General features: G+C 41.9%; 1 protein-coding gene across 2 annotated transcripts in view; it reads left to right on the forward strand.

The window, feature by feature from the left end:
- plxna4 (plexin A4) overlaps positions 1–25,065 on the forward strand; it is a 220,144-nt gene that overhangs the window by 21,774 nt on the left and 173,305 nt on the right. For both annotated transcript variants that reach the window (XM_029461735.1, XM_029461734.1), the window contains exons 2-3: positions 1,183–2,531; positions 15,582–15,764. In XM_029461735.1, the coding sequence (XP_029317595.1) occupies positions 1,287–2,531; positions 15,582–15,764 (1,428 nt within the window). In that variant the 5' untranslated portion in view covers positions 1,183–1,286. The remainder of the gene's footprint in view (positions 1–1,182; positions 2,532–15,581; positions 15,765–25,065) is intronic.

Here is a 25,065-nt window from a genome sequence, read left to right on the forward strand (position 1 = left end):
AAAATGTATAATAGGAATGTTATGCTAAAAGGAATGAAGTAAATGTTTTATTGATTCATTGTTTTTCTTTTTAACTATAACTTATTTTTTTGGCTACGCGATAAAAATATTGGAATATTTGATATTCATTCATTTAAGATTTAATTATTTTCTTATTTTTCCGCAAAGGACAAGTGTCAGACAAAATATCAGAGTATTGCATTACCCAGGTGAACACCACTCCTCATAATACCCAGTTTTCCGTTAGAGAGGGGCCTAATGAGCAGGCAACACACACGGGACCACCGTGTTTACAGGAAATGCTGTAATTCCCCCTTGATAATCTGTGCTGGTGTGTGTTTTATGCTGTGTGCTGGGCGCTTTGACAGTATAGATACAACGGTTCTACACGGCCACCACATGCAAAATCTTCACTAAATTGCCATGGTTTTACATGTGTTGTGTGTGCGTGCCTGTCTGCTATGGTTGTATATGTAATGCTGAGACTTTGCAAATGACCTAAGGACTATAGGGAAGCTTATTTCTGCAACCACTTGCATTTCCTCCTTAATTGTTCCTCTACTGCCCATAAACGTGCGTGCGCGTGTGTTAGAGAGAAAGAAGGTCCTTTTCTCTCTGCTAGCAGTGTCAGCAGGTGAGCTGCCCTATTGGGAGAAAAGAGAGAAATCGCCAAAGCATGCAAATTGCTTCTCCAAGGGGAGAGTCAATTAGGTGCATAGTGGCTGTAACAGGAAGGCAAGGAGGGGCGTAGAGGAGCAGGGGTCCATGCAGAGAGATGGTGCAGAGCCATGCTGATCACCTCCTCTGAGACAATGCATTACTCCTCCTCTTCTGTCCCCTTTCTCAATCCATGGATTGATCCTATTGGCTAAAGCTCCCCCTCTACAGTGCATTTTAAACCTCTACTGTGCCTCAGTCTCATTCCTTTTTATGTCTAGCCCATTTCTTTTCTAATTATAGATTGTGTTGGAGTCTCAAGTGTGTGGCCTCTTCACCTGTTTTCTTCATTATTCTTTCTAAAGATGCGTTGCTCTAATCTGTTCCAGATAAAATTGGAACATAATATGCATAATGTATATCCATCAGCATCATGTGACAGTTGCCATGAATGTGTAGTAATTTGTTGGTAATGTTTGTGTTAATTTTGCTGTTGTTCACTGGGTTTTTTCTCTTCCATCTTAGGTACATAATGTCCTCCATCTCAAGACAAGCTTGATCCTGATTGGCCGACAGTACTGGACTGTGCCTCCTTCCCTCTCCTCACCACTCCCAGCCTCAGAACAACCATGACGTCCCTCACCAGGACACGGACCTGCTTTTTTGTATGCTGCTTCCTGTCCAGTCTGGAGCTTCCTGTGACGTCACAAACAATGGTGCAATCCCCACAGGCTCACAGTGCCGGCTCCCAAGTGATCACAGCATCCCTTCAGGAGGAGGAGTATGCATCATTTCGGGCTGAGAACCCTAAGTGGACATTCAACCATCTTGCAGTGGACTATCGCAATGGCAATGTTTATTTGGGAGCCGTCAATCGCATATACAAACTGTCCCCGGGCTTGGAGGTCCAGGTTTCCCACGAGACTGGCCCGGATGAAGACAACCGCAAGTGCTACCCACCACGTATCGTCCAACCCTGCAGTGAGCCGCTATCACTCACCAACAATGTCAACAAGATGCTTCTGATGGACTATCGGGAGAACCGGTTGCTGGCATGTGGCAGCCTCTACCAGGGCATCTGCAAACTCCTCCGCCTAGATGACCTTTTTAAACTGGGAGAGCCCTTCCACAAAAAGGAGCACTACCTCTCTGGTGTCAATGAGAGTGGCTCTGTGTTTGGCGTCATTGTGTCATATGGCAATGCCTCTCCGGACATGCTATTTGTAGCCACAGCAGTGGATGGCAAACCAGAGTACTTCCCTACAATCTCTAGCCGCAAGTTGGCCAGAAACTCGGAGGAAGATGGCATGTTTGCCTATGTCTTCCATGATGAGTTTGTGGCCTCTATGATTAAGATTCCTTCAGACACCTTCACTATCATCCCAGACTTTGACATATACTACATTTATGGCTTTGCCAGTGGGACATTTGTCTACTTCTTGACTTTGCAGCCTGAAATGGGGGGCGGGCCAACTACTGGGTCCTCATCTACTGGTCGGGAACAGGTCTACACGTCCAAGATAGTCCGCCTTTGCAAGACAGACACCGCCTTCAACTCCTATGTGGAGGTGCCTATTGGATGCATTAGTGGCAACGTGGAGTACCGATTACTCGAGGCGGCCTACCTGTCCAAAGCTGGCGCTATCCTGGCACGCTCTCTAGATGTGGCACCGGATGATGATGTTTTGTTCACCGTCTTTTCAAAAGGCCAAAAGAGGCGTCCACGTCAGGCCTCACAGGACTCTGTACTGTGTGTCTTCTCTCTGCGGAAGATCAATGAGAAAATCAAGGACAGGCTGCAGTCATGCTACAAGGGTGAAGGCACACTGGACCTGGCTTGGCTCAAAGTCAAAGATATTCCCTGCAGCAGTGCCGTGAGTACTACTAGAATGCACACATCACACATTTTGTGACTTTCAGCCACATTTACACAGAACTAAGTTTGATGATGGTACTGGGGAAATATATACTTTATTGGCATTTCTTTTATATTCCACACATACTTACCGGCACAGGCACACACATTACCCACTGTGCTCCTAATGTATCAAAACAGCAGGCGTGGAGCAGTTACTGTTTAAAGTAGCATTTAACAAACCCATTTAGGAAAAGGGTATTTCATGAGACTGCATAAAGAAAAACTAAACACTGATGATTTCTTATTGTTATAATGGTTTATTACTGAGAGACAATACAGGTGAGTCTTCCTGGAGGAAAATCAGTTGTGAAGGCTCCTAATGTTACTATAATAAGCCTCAGTGCACTGCGGGAGGCCTTCATGAACACTGTGCTCTTGGGTGGGTTCATGCTCTATCCCATTATGATTCGACATTAACTATCCACTGCCTCTTTTAATCTGCTCACCCTTTAAACAATGCAGCTGAATGCTCAGCCAAATTACCATAATTCCATTCTCCATAACATCATTACAAATTCAGTGATTCAGTTCATTTGATTTCTCACTTTGTGCACATAAAAAACAAGGTTAAATTGGGTGTTGCGTGTTTAGACCACCTTCACAAGCAGCCAGAGCTGTTTCATGGATTTTCTTTTCTTGATTTTATTACGTCATTAATAAAACCTGCCAACCTCAAGAAATCCAACATTACTATGATCAAAGTGCATTTGTTGGTTGTCATGATCCTCTACATGAAACATGTCCTCAATTGCCAATTTTGAGTTCAGAGAGGTGTAGCTAATGGGTTAAAATAGCAGACTGCTCTGATGAGGTCTATTTTTCATCATATAGATCAATTAAAGGTGTGTCGTTGCAAATGTAACCTTTAGATAATCCATTAAGTCTAACCTACGATATTTAGTGCAGATTTAGTGCAGAATTTAGCTTTGTATTATTAGAGAAGACTGAATGAGTGAATGCTCTCGAGAGCAAAAAAAAGGTTTTTGCCAAGAAATACAATCATTGGAACGACGAATTGTATCTTCCTTACCCAGGTCAGTGATTTTGTTTATCTACAAGAGCCACAAATGAGAATTTATACAGCCACAAATACTTCAAACAAGACTGTGATCGCTTGGTCGTGGCCATATTTCAGAAACATAAATTTGATCCTCTTACTTCGCCCCATTCCATATTGTTCTGACCTTAACCATGCACTCCAGGCATCTCAAGACATTATGGAGTTGACCCTCTCTTGTGTTTGGTACTGAAATCACAGTGTTTATCTATTAATCCGTCTCTGGCACAGCACACGTGTCGAGGCGCCTTTGTCTGCTGCTTGAGGGCCTGATAAATCATGCCTGGGGTGTAGCTGTCAGCAGGGAGAGGAAGCGTGAGGGAGCACACAGGGGTTAGTGCTGAGGAATGATGCCATTTCAGCATGCACCACAGTATCGCCACCGCCACTGCATAAATTAGACCCTGCTGAACAAGTGACGGTGGACTCTGCAGGAGATAGATGAGTTGTGACACACGTACATACATACACACACACACACACACACACACACACACACACACACACACACACACACACACACACACACGTGCCACCACACTTGTAAGTATGGCTACTGCTGAAATGGAGATGGTTGCTTTTAAAGGCTGAGAGAGGCTTATGATAAAGTAGAATAATAGCAATAAATAAATTGTTTTATGAAAGGCTTATTAAGTAATTTATTGAAATGTAGATCAGATAATTATAGGCTGCTTTAGAGTGGATGCTACAGTCATATATTAGGAGTCATGGACACGCAAACACACATAAATCAGGGCCTATTGCTTGAGCATTAGTAAATGAGTAGATGTAAATAAAGGCCATATATATTTCCTATGAGTGTTTCTACAATGAGACCATGTAAGATAAAGAGTTGTAAACATGACTCATCTCGTTTATGTGTCTGTGATGGATGGTTGTTGTCTCTAATATCCCCTCGTTCATTATTTTTATTTTTTATGTCTTCCTGCCGGTGACAGGCGGGGCCGGAGGCATTATAGTACGTCCGTATGTTCAGAACATTCTTGTGAACACGATATCTCGGGTACGACGGCAGAGAAGTCCAATTGGACTCAAGTATGAACCGTTTAGAATTTGGTGGTCAAAGGTCACTGTGACCTCACAAAACATGTATTTAGGCCGTTACTCAAGAATCTATATACTAAATACGCCAATTCCACACAAATGTCTAATGGTTTAAAATGATGAAATGACGGACATGCTTGTAAACTGCAACTTGACTCGTTGGCGGACGCATAAGAACGGTAATAGGCGGTAATTCTAGTTTTAGGAATCATTGGTTGTTAGTCACTGTAACATTTAAATGATGCATGACTGGGAGCGCAGTTTCTCTGATATCATCTGAAATGTGGTTTAAACTCATCGTTCACATCCTCTCCATTCTGTGATTCTCTTTGGTGTAGAGAGAGCCAACAAAGACACACACAGTACATCTACACCCACAAGCTCAGAATATTTCTTTAACACACCAAACAAGGTTTCTCAGAATATTTTGGAAGTCAGAGGGCTTTTTGGGTTCCCGCACTAATATGACTCTAATTGAGAAATCCCATATCCACATAAATATCAAACAAGGGTTTTACCCACTCACCTTTTACTATCACGTTGAAGACTCAATAAAAATTAGTTTTTGTATCAAAGATAGGATTTAGACTGAAGATTGTATTACAAACTTTGTTTTAAATGTATGTACATATACTGTACGTGGATGTATGTAGGCAGGTTTCAGATACAGTTTATTCATGTAACTTAAGTTGAGTAGAGAATAATAAAAAATATACATATATTATGTCCAGTTTTTTAAAGATTAGCATAATAAAGTTATTTATTGTAAATGGCAGTTATCCGTGTTCACTTGGAGCAGGAAACGCAACCGTTTTTGGATGCGTCGGTGATACAATTTGTACTCCTCCTTGCAGAAGATAGACATGTTTAAAAAACTAAATCAACTGAATTGACTGAAACGTTTATAATTTGAGTTTTCAAGGTTTTTGGGAAGAGAAATAATGAAATCATCAAAGTAGGTAGATGTGTTCAAGGACACAGGCCTCAGTAGGACACTATTAACACTCACTCCCGTCAGACCTGTGTTGCTTCACACCATCTTTAAGAGGCTTTCAGTCAGAGTGGGAGGGATGGTAAGAGGGAAAAGTTAAAACATTTTTTTAAAAGTATGTTCAGAGAGTGGTATGATAGGCGAGAGAGCAGTAGAGAGGATGGATGGTGAGAGTGAGTGAGGGGGGGATGATTCCTCTCTCCTCCAAATGGCCACGCTTGGCTGAGCCACATAATGCATGCTCAACAGTATAAGTCTGCAAAGGGCCTGCATCCATAGATCATTGTGAAGTGGCATGTGACCTATAAAAAATAAAAAAGCTGCCTGCTCCCACCATGTTCACTGTGTCAGCAGAAAAAAAAAACGGAACAACAAAACAGCGGGATCGCAATAAATTCACTCTCTGCTTCTCTTCTCTCTCATCCTTGATTCATTGCTTACTGCCGGTGCTGCTCTTCTTTTCTCCTTTTGCCTGACCTTCTCCCCATGTTCTTATAAAAATAGTTGCCTCCATTCCATCTTCTCAGTCTCTGTTATGCTTTCCCTCTTTGAGTCTGTCCGTCTCACCCCTTTATTTCCTCTTACAATGCTTTCCATAAGCACAGGGGGAAGTTTTGTCTATCACCCCCCCCCCACTATGAGAAAATTACAAGGTCGCCTTTAAGTCCCTGACAGGCCATGGCCATCCCCTCATCCCTTCTGCTAATGATCATTAATTACATGTCATTAGCTAACATGCCACGGGCTATTCTTCCACATTTGTCACGTGCTATCAACTTCACATTCTGAATTCACTCCAATTAATTAGATTATTCAACTCGGCCGCTGCTGTTTCTTTGAGTCTTTTTCTTGATCTCTCTCACAGTCCTCCCAACACACACTCATCCCTTCCCCGTTTCATCCTTCACTTGAAAGGAGCTCTTCCAATATGACATTCTGTCTTCCCACCCATGCTCATATTTCATGTTATTGACTCTTTCTTATTTTGTTCTGCGTTTGACCAACCTTTTGAATGGTGTTGTCTCCTGTGCTGACCATCTCCATCCCTCCTCCTGATTGCAGAGCTTAATCAGTGGCTGGCTGCAGCTGACGAGTCAGTCTAGGCCACATCCTCAGGAAGGGAAAGGCTAGTGGATTCATTAAGAACATCCAGACTGCCTCTCCCCACTTCACCCCACTCATCCACATATCCGCTATCCTGCTTGCTTGCTGGCTCGCTAATTAAATCTCCATACATAAAACCACTTGCTAAAGGTCAGAATCCATCACAATATCATTATTCTGTGATTAAACAAATGTCTCCTGCTTCCTACACTATACTGTGCCGGCTGCCCTCCGCTTGAAAACCCTCACTTAAACAGGGTGCCTTCATTTTTTTGTTATTTTGCTGTCTATGTGTCGAGATCTTAAGAAACTTTTTTTTTTGTTGCCGTCTCCCTTTCTCATTCCTCCACTCCCCAGGATGCAGCACTGTGCATAAAAAAAGAATACACCAAATAAATGTACCAAGCCATATCAATTGCAAACCAATAAAACATCACAGTCATACATTTGGTTCAAAAGGTCTTGCTGGATAGTTTTTACTGTTAAAAAAAAATGCTATTACTAAAAGATGTCTCTAATATTTAATATCTAATCTAAATGTGCTGCAGTCTAACTCCCCCTTATTACATAATGACAAATGACCATCGAGTTCAATCAGCGTCTCTCTGACACAGCATCAACAAAAGAAAATGTGAAAGCTGTGTTGGATGGCAATGGATCTTTACAAAGAATCTCTAGATGGTAATACATACAGACTTGTTTTTCTCAATTTAGTTTTTTATCACTTTAATAAATACAGTTTTTCGCTAGAAAATATGACTGTTATGCCTAGTAATCATTTCAAGAAGAAATAATGAAAGATTTTCTGACATGGGTTAGGAAGTTACCTGACACATCTTTCTCTTTAAGGTATCGAGTTTTATTTTAAGCTCCTAGTGTGATTTGTGAATTCCCTTCTTTTATTTTTGATCTCTGCATCTCTTAAACTCCCATCTTGCCTCAGAAATTCTCCTACTTTTGCGCTCTCTAGACTCCTGGTTTTGCTTTAGTGATGTATCGGTTTCATAAAGAATTGTCACGCTGTTTCGTCAGGTTTATCAAAAGTGTGTGTGATAGACGACCATTCCCCATTTTTCGTTCTGTAACTGCACTGATCTGAAGCCAAGATTGAAGCCACATCTTCCCTGAGATGACATGTAGGGCATTGAACCAACCGTGTGCGTGTGTGTGTGTGTGTGTGTGTGTGTGTGCCACTATATATATATATATATATATATATATATATATATATATATATATATATATATATATATATATATATATATATATATAGTTTCTTTCTTTCTCCAGTCGTAATTATTGTGAATGGTTTTCGAAACAGTCCCTAAGGGGCCATGCAAAGGAGAAATCTACTTGGTGACAGTGCCTTTACTCAGTTTTGAAACTGAATTTTGAGCACGATTAAGTCAGTGATGCAAAAAAGGCTCTCTTTTCTTGGAATGCCCTGCAGGTGCCGTAACAAAACGACATAGAGCACTGAGCTCCAGCCATCAGAAACAGATTCACAATGACTCCTGCTCTTACCAAGACAATAAACTGCACATTTCATTTGAAGAATAATTAAATTTTTCAGTTTAGGCATTTTCCCCATGATCTGTTTATCATAGAATATACTGTGTATTCATGTTCCTGCCTTTCAAAAAAACAGCCATTCCTCTTAATGCCACACTGACCTGCCCATCATGATTTGAACCTTGATCTAATCTCTGGACACTCTGTATACATTTCATCTTAGAATTGTTTTACTGCTTCTTGCCCTCCTGGCAATATATTTGTAATTGGAAGTAATTATGTGAGTTTGTAAGAATATTTAACCAGCAGGGCATCGATGCTGAGGCTTCCCTCTTCCTTTGACATTCTGCATCTCGCTCATTCTTTTTCTGCCTGATGCAGGCATCTAAAAGCAAAGGAGCTCTCACATGGCTAAATTGAGTAGCTTTAAGGTTTGACAGTTTCCAAAACGGACTGTTTTTGTGAAGAGGGAAATAGTAAAAAGATTTATGGAAACAAAACGTGTGTGCGTGTGCGTGTGTGTGTGTGTTTGCGTGTGTGTGTGTGCACTTCACACTGTGATGGTGTGTTCTGTCACGCGTTGCTAGTGTGATGGAGGGCACCATGGATGAGTAGTCAGACAGACTAAGTCCTGGCACAGTAGCCAGTGGTCCATCTGATACACACACACACACACACACACACACACACAAACACTCTCTTGCTCACAGGCACACAAACACTCAAGGGGCAGAGCCTCATTTATACTTGCAGTCTCAAAGTTTTAAGCTAAATAAAAATGGTACTAGATGTGATTCTTCAGCTTTTAGACAGCGTATGCAGATCTGAGAAAGGCAGAGGCAGGTTACATAACTCACCATAGTAGAACAACTTGGTCAATTGTGAAGAACATGACAATCAAAAATGTATTTTCCAAAAGGTACTTGCTACCAGTAGAATTTAAACTTTGATTCAAATTAAAAAATGCGTATTCATGTGCCCAATTTGTCGACATTTCCAACCATCAGATTTGCATCTAATCTCAAATAGTACGCCCAGCTGGCCGTTTATTAGGTCCACCTATCTAAAACTAATGCAGTCTAATAATAACAATACTCCTCCATTGATCCTACCTTCATGAAGTCCTTGCTACAAAACAATTTGTAGCAAAAACAGTACAGCATAAAGCAACATACAAATATTTTGATTTAACTTCTACTGCCATAACTAACAAAAAATAAGAACAAGTACATATACAAATTTAGTATACAGCAAATTATTATAATTTTAAGGGTTAAAGCTAAAATGCTTTATATGCTTTCTAATCATTGTGAACTAAACATTCTCATGCTTTACTTCAAAGTGACTTACTGTTGCTGCAGGTAGGCAGTCACACAGCTAATGTTTTACTATAGCGGTCAGTCAGTCATTTAGCACAGCATGCTAGAGGTCAAAATAACAAAAAGATGCAGTGTTTTCAGACCTTGAATAATGGAAAAAAAGCAAGTCATACTCATTTGTAAACAACAAAATACTAATGTTTTAACTTAGGAAGAGTTCAGAAATCAATATTTGGTGGAATAACCCCAATTGTCAATCACAGCATTAATGCATGTTCTCCACCAGTCTGCACATTGCTGTTGGGGGACTTTATGTCACTCCTGGGCAAACATTCAAGCAGCTCAGCTTTGTTTGATGGCTTGTGACCATCCATCTTAATCACATTCCAGAAGTTTTCAATGGGGTTCAGGTCTGGAGACTGGGCTGGCCATGACAGGGTTTTGATCTGGTGATCCTCCATCCACATCTTGATTGACCTGGCTGTGTGGCACGGAGCATTGTCCTGCTGGAAAAAACAATCCTTAGAGTTGGGGAACATTGTCAGAGCAGAAGGAAGCAAGAATTCTTCCAGGATAACCTTGTACATGGTTTGATTCATGCGTCCTTCACAAAGACAAATCTGCCCTATTCCAGCCTTGCTGAAGCACCCAGATCATTACCGATCCTCCACCACATTTCACAGTGGGTGCGAGACACTGTGGCTCGTAGGCCTCTCCAGGTTTCCGTCTAACCATTAGATGACCAGGTGTTGGGCAAAGTTGAACATTGGACTGATCAGAGAAGATGACCGTACTCCAGTCCTCTACGGTCCAATCCTTACGGTCTTTTGCAAATCTCAGCCTGGCTCTTCTTTGCTCTCATTGATGAAAGAGCCCGGCCCCAAGGAGCCTGTTTGGAAGCGTCCTCGCCGTGCACTTCACCCCAGCTGCCGTTTGCCATTCTTTTCGTAGGTCACTTGATGTCATCCTACGGTTGTTGAGCAACATTCAAATGAGTTGACGGTCATCCCGGTCATTGGAGAGTCGTTTTCACCCTCTGCCGGTCTGTAGCGTTGTTGTCCCCAATGTCTGCTGCTGGACCTTGTTCTTATGAACCACCGTCTTTGAAGTTTTAAGGATGGAAGCAACCTGACGCTCACCGTATCCCTCTGCCAGTAAAGCCAGAATTGAAACCTTCTTTTCCTCACTCAAAACTTTTCTTTTCAACTCTTTTGGCATGGTCAATAGTTATTGTTGGATTCCAATTACTTTTGAGGTACTACTAGCACTGTTTTAACCATCCAGCTGGTCCTAATGCAAGAGGAGAGTGATGACCACAGCAGTGGTTTTTATACTTTTGAATACGTTAAATAAGATTTGGTTTAGGTGATCACCTAATCAGTACTTCATTAAGTAGAATGAGGTTTGCTTGTGTTGGAATTCAACAGAAACTGGAATGGAATGGCTGCCAGACATATATATATATATATATATATATATATATATATATATATATATATATATATATATATATATATATATATATATATATATATATATATATATATATATACACACACACACACACACACACACACACACACACATAGAGTATAAAAATGCATTAAAGAGGAATAGCGAGAAGTGCAAGAACATTGAATCTTTGGAGCTTCCAACGGTTGGGCAGTGGCATGAAGCGAAATGTCTCTGAGGTTGAACCTGTGTCATTAACTTTGTGAACTTGCAGCCAATGGAACGGGCCCTCACATCAGTGCAAGCCCAGATTAGGCCATACATCAGAGAGCGTTGGAGAGCGGATCTCTTTCAGTCCCCACTAATCGCATTTAGCAACTCTCTCTCTGTTTCGCGCGCGCCCTCTCTTTCTCTCCACTCGGTATCTGCTGATCCCTCTGCACAGTCCAGAAGAGAGCTCTCTTTGTGCTGGTGCTGGCAGGCAAACAGAAGCAGAGAGATGGATATGGCTGAGAGTGACCTGATTCTGCCTCAGTACTTGGCCTCTGTCCAAATACAGAGGCTCTGCTCTCCTGTCCCTCTGTCTTTAGGGAGGAACCCTTCGTCCTACTCCTCTGTTGTTACACTACGGGACGCTGGCTGAAATACCCTCCAGATCTGAGAAATAATTTAGTTTGTAGTTTCAAGTCATTTGAGTTGTTAGTTACTGTTATTAATTTGCACACACATTCAGATGTGTACAGCTAACAAACTAATACTTTGATGTAAATCCTATACCTGCAGCACCCAGGGATGGAGTAGTTTTTCCTTACGTATTCACTTGAATGTGTTTATAGAAAATGAGGGAAAAAAAGATATATATTTAAATAATATAAATAAACAATCTTAAATTGGATGACTTGAGAGCAATTTGTTAACATTGGTAAACAACAGTAAATAATCTTGCTAAAGAACAGCGGTCCTTTTATGGTGTATACAATTAATCTATCTGTGTGATTTTAATTAAACAATTCATAATTGCAGAAGTTGATAGAATCAAACCCGTGCATACAAGCTTAAGTGAGATCAATGGAAAGTAAAAAGACAGAAAAAAAGAAGATGCAAAATTCTCCTCAAGGTCTACACGCAGTCAGTGTCTGCCAATGGTTGGACAACTTTGCAAAGCACTGGCCATCTGAAGTTGGCCATAAATAGTTGGGATAGAGAAAGCAGTGAAACACTGAACCCTCTCCGTTTGAAAATGCATTAATGAGACGGGTTGAGAGAAAGAAAAGGGGCATAAAACATGATAGAAGCTGTGATGGCAATGTCAAGGGCTACATTGATATTATTTGGTATTCTAACACGAGACGCATTTGGCATCACAACTACAAATGTCATGTTTTGGTGGTGGCATAATGAAAATGTGTCTGCTTCCTGAAAGGGCTGACAGACAACGTGTATTTCATCTGATTGCAGAATGCGGGACAGAGATGGCAGATGTGATTGGCAACCAGTAGAAAAATAATAAAGCATGTGTCAGTGACTAGATGAAAAAACATATACACACATTTTTCACACGTATATGAACGCATCCTATTCTTGCACATGCATCACTCCCTCACTTACGCAGACACACAAATGTGTTGAGAGAAACTCACAGATAATATGTAGGGATCTTTAATGTTGAAAACCACGTTTACTCTTGAAAAAGTAATCAATCTTGGGAGAAATGGCTGCACCTTTTCTTATCTTTTGAGGCTGCATTCAATCATCGAGGCTCCAAATACAACAAAGTACTCCATTTTGCCTGTGATAGACCTTGTTAACCTTTGAACCCTGGGATGTTGAGGCTCCTCAATAAATGATGGCAACACAAGAGAGAGTGTTTCGTAAAAACAAGGAATATTAACAAATGCACAGAGAAACAGCTTCACTGGGGACTGGAGAAAAGCATACAAGTGGACACTATAGTGGATATTAATTGGTATGTAAGAAAGGAAGAGGAATTGTGTTGATTGTGAATTGTTGTCTCAAAAAGGGAGGGGGCTAGTTAGCAGGTAGAGTAACACTGCAAGCCAGAGTGGTATTTCACTGTGATTTCCCATGGTGACCATGGCTCTCATCAGAGCACCATTAATCTAGCGGGGAGCCACCGCATGACTTGAAGGACCTGTAGAGAGTGCATTCTTGACAGCTGCTCATTCTGAAAAGGTCAGGGGGGAGGAGGGCAAGGAGAGGGATGGAATTCAAGGAAAAGTTGTCCACTTAACCATGTTTTTCTTGCACCAATAATAATCTTTGTTGACTCTCTTTGGTAGCTCAGTCTTGCCTTCTTATTGGTCATCTCTCCTTCCCTCCGCCTGTCTTTGGCCTTGCTCCTTTTTGTCCTCATCTCAACCTTCTAACCATATGACATGATCTTGACCCAAATTCAGGTCATCTCTATCGATCATCCATACCACTTCATATAACCCCATGTTATAGCCTTAAGCTCATTATGGCCTGGACCAGCCATGCTCCATTTGTCTAATGAAAGCAGACCTCATATTTCCTCTGTGGCTCAGTCTGAGGCTGCTGCTGCTGCTGCTGCTGCTGATGATGATGATGGCCTTTAGTGAAAGGTTGTGAGGAGACACTTGGTGCTTGCAAGATTGATTGAAAGCCCAGGGGGTGCACTTCCAGGAGGAAAAAAAACGGAAAATAAGACATAAACTAAAAGACCCTCTGCTCCCCAGAGCACCCCACCTCTGACAGCTCAAACCACTAGGCAACTGTAGATTTGAAATGGTTCGATAGGTTTTAAGCCAAATGAAAGCCAAGATCTTATCGGTGCATATTCAACTTTTGTCTTCTGAAGGAAGGATACTCCTTTGTAAGTCCTGGGTAATTTACCATGAGCTAAAAGTTAGATTTTACCGCATCTTGTTTTGCTCTACCTGACATCGTCCTTTTGTTGTTAAGCAGTAATTTAATTTTAGTTAACCTCGTGTTTGTCTCATAATTAGCTAGTATTAACCGGTGAATGCCTAATCATTCATATCAGTGCAGTACTGTTCATAATATATTACAAGGGCTTCATTTGAACATTTATATCAGACTGCAAGCAATTGCTTTTCCTCTAGTCATTACATTAATGCCTGCATTTCATAACTCATACTCACAATCTCCGTTAATCCTGACGTTTTTTGTGCATTTTGAAAGGACGCAAAGGCAGTGTCAACTGCTAAGGCCTCATTCCCCACAGCAACCCACCACATTGTCAAGCTATTAATCAAGAGCGACGCCTGCTTCAGTCCTAAACTCAGTGTTTGAAATCTATCCATACACATAGAATAATGACCAATCCCCAGCACCATTATTCTCTTATCAAAACCCATAAGTCATTCTGCCCACACTGACTGGTATGAATATCCACCCGGCAGGATAAAACACATGCATGCAAAAACTAAATGTAGACAGGCACAATACATGAAACGCACTCATCTGTATTTAATAACAAAATCACAGCAGCATGTCCACACAGAAAGCATAACAGATGAACCTTCATCAAAAGTTGTAGTTCTCCCTTCTCTGGTTCAGATTGTGTATATATATTTAGATGCATTGCAGGGATTTGCCTCAGTGTGACGATGCAGAACTTATTTGTATTTCACTCAGTTCACTTTGAATCATTTCACATTGAATGTCTTGTCGCACTTTGCATTTCTGCAGTTGCTTTTGGTGGACGGTGGGGAGTTGTGCCTGACAGAGTAGCTTCTGGCGCTATTACAGAGCTAGAGCCTGACTGCAGTCTTCTTCCATCTTCATCCCCCACTTTCTCCTTTCCACATTTGTCGTTTCTTGCATGTGGACGTGCAGACGCACACATGCATACAAATGCTCACACTCTCTCCCTCAAATACAAACTGTTTCTCCTTTGTTGACCTCCCCCCATCCATATATGTCCCTTTTAAAGAAATAGCCGCACAATTAGACAGAAAATATTGATTATTTTTTGCATTAATCTTAAATTCACTCTTGATTTTTATCAGATCTACTCAATAAGCCCTGCTCAATACTGCTACCAAACTCTCAGCTTAACTATTCCATTCCTCCCTTAAGAACTTTGTGTCATACAACTCCATACAAAGAATTATTCATAAAGTGCATGCCTAATCTGTGATCAGAAACTTCTAGCTCTAGGTATGATGTTTGCAGTTACACAAACTACGTGTTGCCGTCCAAACAAAGACTATTGAGATACTAAACATTTCATTTGAGCCCCAACAGCTTGCTATAACTAGAAACAAACAAAAAAAGGGTTTGTAGAATATGCTGATGAACTGACAATTATTATTACATTTCATTATGGAAATCCAATATGGAGCCTTAATTAACCCATTTACTTCATTTATTATATTTAATGGGGCAACAAAACTACAATTTCCACTTTATTCTGAAATAAAAATGTCAAAAACTATAGTATTCATGAGAGGACCTGAATCAAATGTGTAATGTATTCTTATGTCTTTTTTTCCAATGCAGCTGTTGACCATTGACGATGACTTTTGTGGCCTCGACATGAATGCGCCATTGGGCGTGTCTGAGATGGTGCGTGGCAAGCCTCTCTTCTCCGACGCCATTGACAAAATGACCTCCGTCATTGCATACGTCTACAAGAACCACTCGCTGGTATTCGTGGGCACAAAAAGCGGACGACTCAAGAAGGTAAGGAGCAGGAATACAAGATGAAGGATGGCTGAATTGATGGAAGCAGAGATTTGCTTTCTCTCTGAGAATGTGTAAGGGTAAGGGCTGGGAATTGGGGACTGCTGGATTGGAGGAAGGATAGTAGTAGTAAGGCAGATTGACTTTCATGCAAATTAGCTGAGTCTGCTGCATTTGCAGAGGGGAAGAGGTGTGTGTGTGTGTGTGTGTGTGTGCATGAAAGAGAGGGAGAGTGAAAGGAGGAAGTGTATGTACAACACTGGAGAGAATTTGAATGTGCCAGTGTGCATGTGTTTTGAGGAAGGGGGATCAGGAGAGCCCCTGAGGGGGTTTTATTCCTAGAGCCAAGCCTATCTGGTATCTCTCAACATCCTCCTTATCCACTGCACCATATATCACACATACACTCGTATACACCCAGTATCAGGAGTATCCGCTGTACTTTCCCTTCACTTTGGACTTGCATAAAATCCAGAGCCCTGGGGGCAGATTGTAGCTCACATCAGCATGTTGCAGAACTCGCTAGACAGCACAGATCAGCATGTTGCAGAATCGATTAGTCAAAGTTTCTTATCTGTTTCTTGGGGCAAATTGAGGGATGAGAATAGGATGAAATATATCATTTATTAACTGATTTACTCAGCCACATTTGTTCGATCTTTATATATTTTTGAGTAGTCATTGGTAATGTAGTAAGAGAGAATCTAGATTATTATTAATACATTATTAGTAATTATGGCATTAATGGCTTTGAAACTCGGGAAAGCCTGTGGAAATCTTTTTGCAGATGGGAGTGTTGGCCATAGTGTTTGTGAATATCTCTGACCAGAACTGTCCCTCCCTTGAAAAACATGTCACACTCTGTGTGACAGCAAAGCCCCTGGCTAAACAAGATTTGTCTCCTCAGAGTTAAACAGCACTGGATAAGCTGGGTTTTGGCGTGTTGTTGCTTCCACCCTAGACTCCCCTCATGCCCCTGTGACCTCCCCCGTGTGGCAGCCCTTTTCTGGGCTAATGGGATGATGCACTGCTGCTAGGTGTGATAGAAGCGAGGTAACTCAGGTGCTTTTCCTCCCACTTTCTCGTATATCGTAGACCATGACTGAGACTAATTCTGGGGTAGTGAGCCTCACAGGCCTGGGGAAACCAGCATCACATAGAGAGCAGTGACTATAGGAGGCAGAGGAAGGTTGAGCTGCAGGGGAACGTTTGGAAAGACGGACTATAATTCTGAAAGGATGCATGTCTCAAAGGGAGGAAGAAAGTTTGCATGTGGACGATTGAAGGAAGAACTATGAAAGACAGAGTCGAGAATGTTGAACACGAATATGATTATGGCATAAACAAGGTTTTTCACACAGGCAGACAGGAGTGCTGGCTTTTACATTGTTTGTTTTTGCTAATGACGGCCCCTGTCTGTGTTTGTTGTTATTGTTCCTCACAAGAGCAGAGTGGTTGAGGCAGGGGTTTTCCATGTTGTAAGACAATAATCAACACGACGATGTTTCAAATGGGGAAATATGTAATTATATTTAATACCTACAGTACTGCTCATCTATGATGAGTGTGAGGTAGAGGAAATGCAGTGGCTTTGAGTGTTTCTTGAGAGTTTCTTTTTTTTCTTGGGTTTTCTGAATATTGTTCTTGCTTCAGGATGTTAGAAACATTTTTTCCCCTGGTTATCTTTATGCTTTTCTTCGTCTTTCCCTCGGCTTCTCTTCAGACATCCCTCTCAAAACCACATTTTGACACTTAAGAGAATCATGTCTACAGGATTTTGGCATTGTTCTCATTCAAACTCAACATGAAGAAGATCAGATTGTGCACATGTGGTGTATTCAGGCAAAGGAACTCCACAGACACATACCATCTTTGACAAAGAGGGATCAATATCCTGTATCTACACAGACATACACACATGCACACACAGCCCCATTACAATCCCATCCTCCCCTCCCATGTACATACTTCCCCTCCCCTGTCGTTAACTGTATACCATTAGATGACATCACAGGCAATAAAAGACAACAACAAGACAATAAAAAGTCTGAGCTTCAGTCCACCTCCTTCATCAGTGACTTTATAACCCTTCCACTAATGGATGTTGATTTATATACACTCCTCCACCTTACTTGTTCCATCCCTCAACCCCCTCCTCCTCCTTTCTCTCACTTCTTCAGTCACACTCTATCTTTCTGTCTCTCTGTTTTTTCCAGTGTTTATTTATGATGCTGTGACTCACACGTCACCCTGAATAAATATAAGTATTACAGTAAAAGAGAGTGGATGCACTTTAAAGCAATGGCTTTTGGGTAAGCTAAATGTTTGTGTTTACTGACTCACATTTATGACATCATGAAGTTGAGCTGGGCAAGAAGCTGAGTGAATTAAATTAAATTTGCTTGTGAAATTGTTTTATGTAACTGGGGTGAGAGTAACATTTCACTAGTATAACATGAGACGTGGGGACCAGACTATAGACATGGTTGTACTTCGATACTGATGATTAACATATTGTATATTAACATAATGCCCCTTAACTTAACCTTAATTATTACAATTACAGATTAACCCCAACACTTATCCTCAACTTCAACCTAAAGTAGAAATCCATAGGAGACGTAGAGCAATATTTGAAATGGCAACAGAGACAGACTTTGTCGATTTAGACTCCATTAGCATTGAGTATCTTTATGCCCCTTTGAGGCTAGTGGTGGTGGTGGAGTGAATTGTATAGTTGTGCTTAAAGATGAGCAAAATTATGATTTTGTGGTTATGGGAAAGAAAACAGAACATTTGGAAAGTAGGGTTGGCCCGGGTAGAAACACACATTCACCAATAGAAACAGCCATGTCTTTACTCTCACAGAGTGCTTTGAAGAAGTTAGGACCAGCCACAATGTCTTCACTTTGCTTTCATGGTCTACCAATTTCAAGTTCGTCCTCACAAAGATTGCCGTCCATACACGCATACATAGCCCCTGCCTTAGATGTCTCTGATGCTGAGTGGCTGTGTTGTGTGAAGTCCGTATTGACACAGTCTAAGCTGAATTTCATAACACCCTCACGTCAGCATAAAACAGGCAGTACTGTTGAATCAGTAGAATTCTGTACATGCCCACAGCTACAGCCATGCGTGGCCTTTACTGTCTCACAAAAGGCTTAAAACCCTCACATCACACCGGGCTCATATGATCTGCACACCTCCATTCCTTTTCCCCACTCTTTCTGTTCACTTCTCGCTCTTTTGAATTGAATATCTCTTCTTCTCTACTCTTCGCCGTACTCTTTCTCCTCTTATTTCTTTGAATCCCCTCCCTTTCTCCACCTCTGTTTGCCCTCTCCTTATAATTTCCCTCTTCCTTCATCTCCCCCCCCCTCCGTCTATCTGTCCATGGCCGAGTGGAGTTGCTGTGAGAGCTCTTTGATGGCTACCTCCTGCCATTGGAAGTGAATGGACCATATGGCTTCTGTCAGCCTGTCTGTCGGTCAGTTTGTGTGTGCGTTGGTCTGTGGCTTAAGGAGGAGATGGAGATGTGATGGAGATAAAAGGCTGTAGCTGGGTAAGGTTTAAACCCATTTACTGCAGGTCAGTGCACACTAGCAGGTCAAGGGGAAAGCCTTAACCCCCTGTGGGCTTTGTTTTTAGTTTATGGTCATCTGGTCAGACGACACATTAGCATGAGAGGTACATGTCTGCACTGACACACACACTGCACGCAATTGCATGTGTTGAGATAAGCACACATGCATGCATCAATGAACACTTAACACCCACTCAACAGCTCACATACACACTGTTGGACAAAGGCTGGCCAGGTACCTCCATGGGTGAATGGAGAGGTGGACTATGAGACGAAATCGATGTGTGGAGGGTAGGAGTGGAGGAAAAACAATAGAGAAGAGATGAGATTGAGGGCCACCTGCCGAGGTGCTAATGCATCTCCACTCTGTCCATCCCAATGGGGGAGTATTAGCGCTCAATACAATGAGCAGCTAACCTTGAACTTGATATAGACAAAGGCATAGCATGCAAAGGTAGTGAGGTCAACGAAGCTGCCAATACATGTATGTGTCTATGCTTCTGTTCCTTAGATATCACCCGTTTATACAAGGCACTGCCAGCAGTGGTGTCTGTGAAAGCAGACACATGCATGCTTCTTGAAAGGTGATGGTCAGACAGTTTTCCAGTCAGACAGACACAGAAGAAGAAGAAGAAGAGAAGAAGAAGAAGAAGAAGAAGAAGAGAAGAGAAGAAGAAGAAGAAGAAGAAGAAGAAGAAGAAGAAGAAGAAGAAGAAGAAGAAGAAGAAGAAGAAGAAGAAGAAGAAGAAGAAGAAGAAGAAGAAGAAGAAGAAGAAGAAGAAGAAGAAGAAGAAGAAGAAGAAGAAGAAGAAGAAGAAGAAGAAGATACAATGACATGACCGATGGAGACAACTTATAGAGCAGGTCTAGACCGTACTCTATCATTTACAGAGATCCAACATGACATCTGCCCATGAGAGCGAGACAGAAAGGTGAATTAATGGTATTTTGCAAGTCTATAGCTTCTTGATGGAAAATAATAAGTAAAGCTTGCAGGAGTAGTGTAGAGACGGAGAATAAGATCTGTCATTAGCTTGTCAGGGAAGACGGCATTAGCCAGTAACAGGTCAATTCAAACGCTGAATGGTTAATGTTTGTTGTTGGGAAGGGAAAGGTCAAACTCTCACATTTGACTCAACCTCTGCCAATTGTTCTGTTTCATACTCTGCATAGGTTTTTCCAGCTCCAGTATTTTCCCCCCCCCTTTCACTACCTGTCTGCTGCCCTTCTCATCACAAACATGCCATTGAATTTTTCTATTCACTTGCTTTTCCTCTGCCACGTCACTCTTCGTCTCAACTCCCTCTCTCCCATGCCTGCTATCCATGTATTGTATCAGTTAAACATCCTATTTCTGTGAGGATATATGATTCTGATGAATCATAGATACTTAAATACTTTGTAGTGTAAATGAAACCTGTATGTGCTTGCAGTCCATTTCTTTTGAACTTATTACAATCACAATTAACATTGCATTTATCTGGCATTCCCTGTCTAATAAATATTCGGGTGCTGTTCTGCTAGCTGGCTTTGCTGTTGGCACGATAGATTATAGATGGATAGATGTACGTGCGTGTGGGTGTAAGAGCTTTTACGTGAGACATTTATTGCTCTGGACCAGTCCCATATGGTGTGTGTGTGTGTGTGTGTGTGTGTGTGTGTGTGTGTGTGTGGTTGGTTAGCCCCAGATGCAGATTATTGAAATGGGCTGAGCTGAGCCATGGTCAGTGGAGCAGAGGATTAACTGCTTAGAGCTAATGATGAAATATGCTTTAGGAAGGGCAAGCATCATGTGTGTGTGGACCGTGGTGTATGATTTAAGCCCCCTCCCCACCCTTGTTATGCTATAAACACAATGCTCTTCAACACAGGTGCACACACTGCTACTATCACCTTGTCCAGTAGCCATTACAACCCCACCCAGTAGTCCATTCACTCTGCCCAGTAGTCTAAACTGCTGCTGCATTCTGCTGGTATTCCCAGAATGTCAATGTTCCCATACTGTTAAGTATTCCTCAGCTGTCTTCCTAGTTGCCTTGGCAGAGAGAGAGAGAGAGAGTGTGTGTGTGTGTGTGTGTGTGTGTGTGTGTGTGTGTGTGGCTCTCACATCAGCTAGCGCAGCAGCACACACTAAAGCATGCTCAGTCGTGAGTTGCCATGGTAGCACAGGCTGTTCCACACGCAGAATGTATAGAAGGCAGCAGTGTAGGGAAAACACTCGCATATCTAAGAGTAGATTGTCATACGCGTGTATTGAATTTCCAGGGAAGCTTACAGTACTGCGGACACAGTGTTGATAATATGCTAATACAATGGACTGAGTGCACATTAGGATGATCTGATGGGATGATGGTGGGCTTGTATTCGATGACAGGTGCTGTCCAACTCACAGCTATAAGGCTGATTGAACACACGATAGTAATGTGTTTGTGTTTTCGTCTTGCTGTGTTAACTGCTGTCTGTTACCCAGCTTTGCTCTGCTATTTGTTGTAGAGATGGAAAGGCACGTCAAGGGGAACCAGTCAATGGGAACCCCTCGGCACCCCCCGCCAACCCCCCTCAACCATATGCTTCTTTTCTTAGCTTGTTTTGCACCATTGTTCCTGGACGATTGTTTTTACATACATCTTCTTCTGGTAATTGCTTGTTGCAAAAATGTTTGCATAGGTCCCCTTCCAAAGTCCAATTTCCCCTCTAGATTTAGGGAGTTGGTAAATAGTGTGTGAGTGTTCTACTGTATATGAGTCTCTGTGTATATATTAGTAAATTCTGTTCAGAAAACCACGGCAGCTAATGAGAAGTGAAGTCCAGTAATGGCCTGGGAAGAGGATCAGAAGGTAGTGGTTGCCTTGTGTGCTCACAATCCCTACAATACTTGCCCTGCCAGCTGCCAACACAAAACACCTCGTCCAGCAGTCAGGCGTTCTGAATGGACAGCAGACAGAGTCAATGTTGAATTCAGTCAGGAAGCCTTCGTGTTCGCTTGTAGATAGATGGTGTAGAGTTGGAGGGAGGGAGGGAGGGAAGGACAGGGGAGATGAGGAATGAATGATGGGGCGGAGAGACTGAAAGAAATCAGGGAAACTGGCCATGGGGGTTGGAGGATGAAACTGATGTAGAGTTGAAAGAGAGAGACCATTAGATGGATGGATGCATGATGGAGAGACAAAAATGGACAGATGGAGAAATGCAAAGAGGGATACATTGCTGGAAGATAGAGAAGAAGTAAGTAAAGATGAGAGGAAAGCAATCTCTCCTCTGATTTCGAGTATCACATGGTGCTCAGGTTAGCAAAGAGCAACCACTGTGCACTGTGCCTTCCTGACTCAACAGATACACAAAGTGCCCTGATATGGTGGATGACATTGCGTTCAGCGTGTTTGGGCTGTCAACCTTCGTGTGTGTGTGTGTGTGTGTGTGTGTGTGTGTGTGTGTGTGTGTGTGTGTGTGTGTGTGTGTGTGTGTGTGTGTGTGTGTGTGTGTGTGTGTGTGTATATGTGGTCGTATGCAAAAATAGCTGTTCACCTCACGTGTGTCATTCAGGTGTGTATTTATAGATGCCATTGCACCATGGCCTTATCCCTCCTTTCCAGTGCTCCTTTATAATTGATGAACTGCCAGGGGCTGAGCAGGGCAATAGCTTTGCACACACACACACACACACACACACACACACACATACAACCTTGCTGCTTCACTGCAGGTTGACACTATGTTTGCGCGCACACACACTAAGTCAGAACCACTCGATTGCTTTAAACTCCTGTATTGCTGCAGCTTGTCGTAAAGGTGAGCCTCCAGCTATGAATCATGGTCTATGTAGTGTTAAATCCTAGAGGCTGTTTATATTGCTCTGACTTGCTGATTAGCTGCAACAGCTCTTAGTCAGAGTGAATTTGAACTGCCTCGGAATGTCAACTCGATGTTACGCTGCTGGATGTTTTTTTAAAACATTTTTCCAACCTCCCTCTGAAATTGAATTAGTATTTAGACACAAAGCTTTGCAGATTTTTTATTTACGCAGATCCTTTCTCACATGGGAAGCAGGAAGAGAGTGGGTGAACAGCTACTGAAAGTAGAACGGAGCAGAGAGACACTGAAAGTGTGTAGAGGGCAAAATTGGCGCGCAAGAGTGAGTAAAAGCAACAGAGATGGAGAGAATGTCGAGAAAAGGTAAAAGGAGACTGAGGGAAATAGAGTTTGATGTTCATTTCACTCTCGTTGTCTGCACCTTTTTGAGAAGAGTACCGGTATGTGGCAGCCTATTGAGCTGTGAGTGATTTGAGTGGCTATTCTGCACAGTGTATACATGGAGTTGAAAGGCTTGAGCCAGCGGAGAAGTTGGAGAGAGAAAATGACTAACTTCAGTCTGATCCTTCTGTTTCCTGGCAGTCTGAACTGTAGTTGACTCTGATGCGATGCTGGCTCAGGGTTAAGACAAGGTTGTCTGCTGTGCTTTGATCACAAGTATAATTTGTGCATGTTGTGGTTCGTCTAGTACTTCAGCAGGAAATCTCAGAATTCGTAAACCTTGGGGAGAGCAGTTTTTATAAATGATCCTCTGCTTGAACTGCGAGACTCTGCAGCAAGCTGCCATGTTTAGACTGTTGACAATATGTTGAAATCTACTGTGAGGACATGAACATAATGTAGTCCAATACATTTTTCTTACCACAACTGTTTTGAATTTTTGATGAGGCTGATACATGTCGCTTACAAAGTAAATTTGGTCTATACACATTGACAATGTCTGTAATCCGAGCTAATGCCTACTGAGCGCTGCCAGACCACAGTGAGCTTGGAAATGCTTAAATATCCATGCAGCTGTTTCACCAGTGTCACAGATAGTGGATAAGTAGAGTCTCATCTGTGTTAAGATACCAACCCTTAAGAAACAGCAAAGGATGTTGGGGATGGTGTTATGAGTATATATTCTTTATATTCTAGTGGCAGTTGAATAACATGCGGCAACAAACAAACTACACCACATGATCCCTCTTTCCTTCTTACTTTCCTTTTTTTCTCGACCGTTTCCTCTGTTTCTACTTATTTAAATGCCCTTTAACACAATATCCTACTCTCACTTCCCTATGTTCTTCTTTGTTTTTCATCCTCTCCTTCCTTCCCCTTCTTTCTATTCTAATTAACATGTTGCATGGCTGTCCAGTGAGAAAAGCTGGCAGCCTGTGTGGGTTTACAAGCTGCTCAGGGAGGGTGGCTTTGCCAGGCAGGCATGGGGGCCTATATCACGAAGCAAGTTTGACTTAGTCATGCTGTCTCTGGGTTACCTGTCTTCACGAACACCGGTAAATGCAAGTATCACAAAGCTAGCTGGTCATCACTACTGATCTGTTTTGATGTCACTCTGCTCATGATTATGTGTCAATTTATTTTGCAGTAGTTTTGATTGGATCCTGTCAGACACACTGTTTTCCATCAGACTGGTTGATTCAAACTTTCTTCCGGTCTTATGAGTGAAGTAAACTTGCTCTGAAGCGGGATTGCCATGTAGTAATCTTTTTCACTTTAAAAGGGATCCAGCTTTGTGATTCTGGAAAGCCTGATTTACAGTAAGCCTAAAGTTAGCCACCTAAGTCACTAATCTGGCTTTGTAATAAAAGCTACTGCCTCCAAAGATGTACTTTAAACACACTCTCTCTCCACAAGCACACATGTGCATCTAAATCTTCATCACAAATATCATTCCAGCAACAATGT

This window comes from Cottoperca gobio, chromosome 23 (genome assembly GCF_900634415.1).
Source record: "Cottoperca gobio chromosome 23, fCotGob3.1, whole genome shotgun sequence".
Classification (NCBI taxonomy): domain Eukaryota; kingdom Metazoa; phylum Chordata; class Actinopteri; order Perciformes; family Bovichtidae; genus Cottoperca; species Cottoperca gobio.